Source organism: Carassius carassius, chromosome 28, assembly GCF_963082965.1.
Source record: "Carassius carassius chromosome 28, fCarCar2.1, whole genome shotgun sequence".
In the NCBI taxonomy this organism is placed as follows: domain Eukaryota; kingdom Metazoa; phylum Chordata; class Actinopteri; order Cypriniformes; family Cyprinidae; genus Carassius; species Carassius carassius.
In genome coordinates this window covers 385,001-387,500 of record NC_081782.1, presented here as the reverse complement: position 1 = coordinate 387,500, position 2,500 = coordinate 385,001, and the positions used below count along the sequence as shown (strand labels likewise).

General features: G+C 44.9%; 1 protein-coding gene across 1 annotated transcript in view; it reads left to right on the top strand.

Annotated features, from left to right (window-relative positions):
* The window catches only part of LOC132108333 (myelin protein zero-like protein 3), a 23,613-nt gene that overhangs the window by 21,090 nt on the left and 23 nt on the right, over nt 1-2,500 (top strand). The window contains exons 2-6 of the mRNA XM_059515036.1: nt 29-198; nt 450-660; nt 1,484-1,646; nt 1,723-1,783; nt 2,344-2,500. The exon at nt 2,344-2,500 is cut by the window's right edge and continues 23 nt beyond it. Of these exons, the coding sequence (XP_059371019.1) occupies nt 29-198; nt 450-660; nt 1,484-1,646; nt 1,723-1,783; nt 2,344-2,418 (680 nt within the window). The 3' untranslated portion in view covers nt 2,419-2,500. The remainder of the gene's footprint in view (nt 1-28; nt 199-449; nt 661-1,483; nt 1,647-1,722; nt 1,784-2,343) is intronic.

Genomic DNA, 2,500 nt, shown 5'->3' with positions numbered 1-2,500 from the left:
AGGACTGAACCCTTCCTGTGTGTGACAGTGCTGTGGAGGAGTGTGTGCTGTATCTCAGTAGTGGCTCCAGCAGAGGTCAGCGTGGTCAGAGGATCCACCGTCACCCTGACCTGCTCCTTCAGCTCCTCCAGCAGAATCACCAGCCGCATGTCCATCGACTGGACCTTCAGACCTGAGAGCGGCGGGCCGGCCATCACAGTGAGTACATCTCCAGCTGTGGTCAGGAAGTGACCCGGTCAGGGTGTGTGGCTGATGAGTGAACCCTCGTGCAGTGTGAGATGTGTCTGGTGTAAGTGGAGCACTGTGTTGTGATCTCCCTTCACATCCGATCGGTCCGAGGCTAATCATTCTGTCAGAATCAGTTCATTCAGATGCTTTCATTCACTGAAGTCTTTGTGATGAAGAAAAGAAAAGTGTTGGTTTTGAGCCCATGTTCTGTTCCTCTGCAGATCTTTCACTTCTCGTCTCAGGCGTATCTGCCGGAGGATGATTATTTTAAGGGTCGTGTGAAGTGGGCCGGCAGCCCGTCGCGGGGCGAAGCATCGATCCAGCTGCTGAACGCCTCTCTCACTGATAACGGCACGTACACCTGCGCCGTACGCAACCCCCCCGACGTGCACGGACACCCGGCCCAGACCGTCCTCACCGTCACACCCCAGAGTGAGACACACGGGTCACCCCGAGTCTGCACTGAACACTGAGGCTTTTCTTGAGAATGAAGCACATTTGAACTAAACTAAACTGAATAATTTAACTGTTTATTCATGTGACGCTGCTTTAAAGGAAATCTATTTAAATGTGTTCACTCTCAGTTCATCTGAGATCAGGATGAGTTTGTTTCTTCATCAGGTTTGTAGAAATGTAGCACTGCATCAGTGTCTCATCAGTGGATGCTCTGCAGTGAATGGGTGCCGTCAGAATGAGTCTGATAAAAACATCACAATAATCCACAGCACTCCAGTCCATCAGTGAACATCTGGAGAAGACAAAAGATGAAACGAATCCAGCTTTAAGACGTTTTTAACTCATAATCCATAATAACACTTCCTCCAGTGAAAAAGTGTTCTGGTCTGAATCAGGAGAGAAATCTGCACAGATCAAGCAGCGTTTAAACAGCTCTAAACAAAAGCCAAAAGAGTCCAAATAGCTCTCAAGTCAAATCACCATTTTATATATATATAAAACAGCTTTAGGGGTCACAAATGATGTAATGCTAAATTTCACCAAATCTGTTCCCATGAAGAAACAAACCCATCCTGATTTTCGGGAGGCCTCAGGGTGAGCACATTTTCATTTTTGGCTGAACTGTATATCTTTACCAATTAATATTGTGTAAAGCACTATGTAAATGTGAATATAACAGCACATTGCTTCCAAAATAACGAGTAGTATTTGTGTGTAAACTGGTGTAGTGTCTAATGTGGTGTAATGGTGAGGTTCAGCCAGACGCAGTGTGACCAGTGTCTCTGTGTGTTTCTGTCAGGACGCTCGGTGACGTTCACAGATGTGGGTGTGCTGCTGGTGTTTGTTCTGCTGCCGTCAGGAATCATCACACTGGTGCTGCTGGGACGAATCCTGTGTCCGTGCTGCTCTGTGTCCGAGAAGCGTCCCGCCGCCCATCACTCGCCCATCGAGGAGGTCACTGGGTAAGAGCTGATGTGCAGGAGTCCAGCGGTTCAGACAGATGTTAGATGAGAGTGATGACTGTGTGTCTGTTCACAGAGAGGAGTACTTCTACATCCAGACACAGCAGAAACCTCGCCTGTGCTGCTGCTACTTCAGGGTAAACCTCCGTCTGGGCTTCTTTAGACCTCAACTGAACTGGACGTGTTCATATCTGATTAGCTTAGCAACACTCATACTGTTACCGAACTGAACTGAACTGAATTACGACATGCAGTGCTGGTTCTGGAAGTATTTTTCCCATTCATTTTTCTCATAGGGATAAAAAAAAAAGAAAAGTGTCTTCATTAAAGGGTAATAAGCCTTGAACCACACCAACCAGACACGAGGAGGATCACAATCTTACAGACTTAGAATCAATAAAAAGATACTTGATTGTGAACTTAACAGCTCTAGTGAGGGAACAACTACAACCCAATGAAGACACAATTTGATTACAGAGAACTAAAGTTATTATTTTTAAGAAAAATGCCAAGTATGCATACTGTAAATATACTCAACCATTAATTAATGAACTGATTAATTTGTGGGAGTTGTGTCCCACTTGTCTTCTGTAGAGCTGAATAATAATGTTATTTTCCTCTTTATTTTAGTGAAGCTGCTTTTAAATTCTGTGTATAAAATACTGTAGAAATAAACTGACCGTGTTGTTTATTTCAGGATTATGAATATGAGGACGACTACATGATGGATGAAAAACCTCACGAACACACCTTCACTGAGTCACAGTGTTAGACCAGCAACTCCTGAGTGTGTGTGTGTGTGTCAGTGTTAGTGTGTCTTTGTGTGTGTTAGTGTGTGTGTGTGTGTGTGTGTG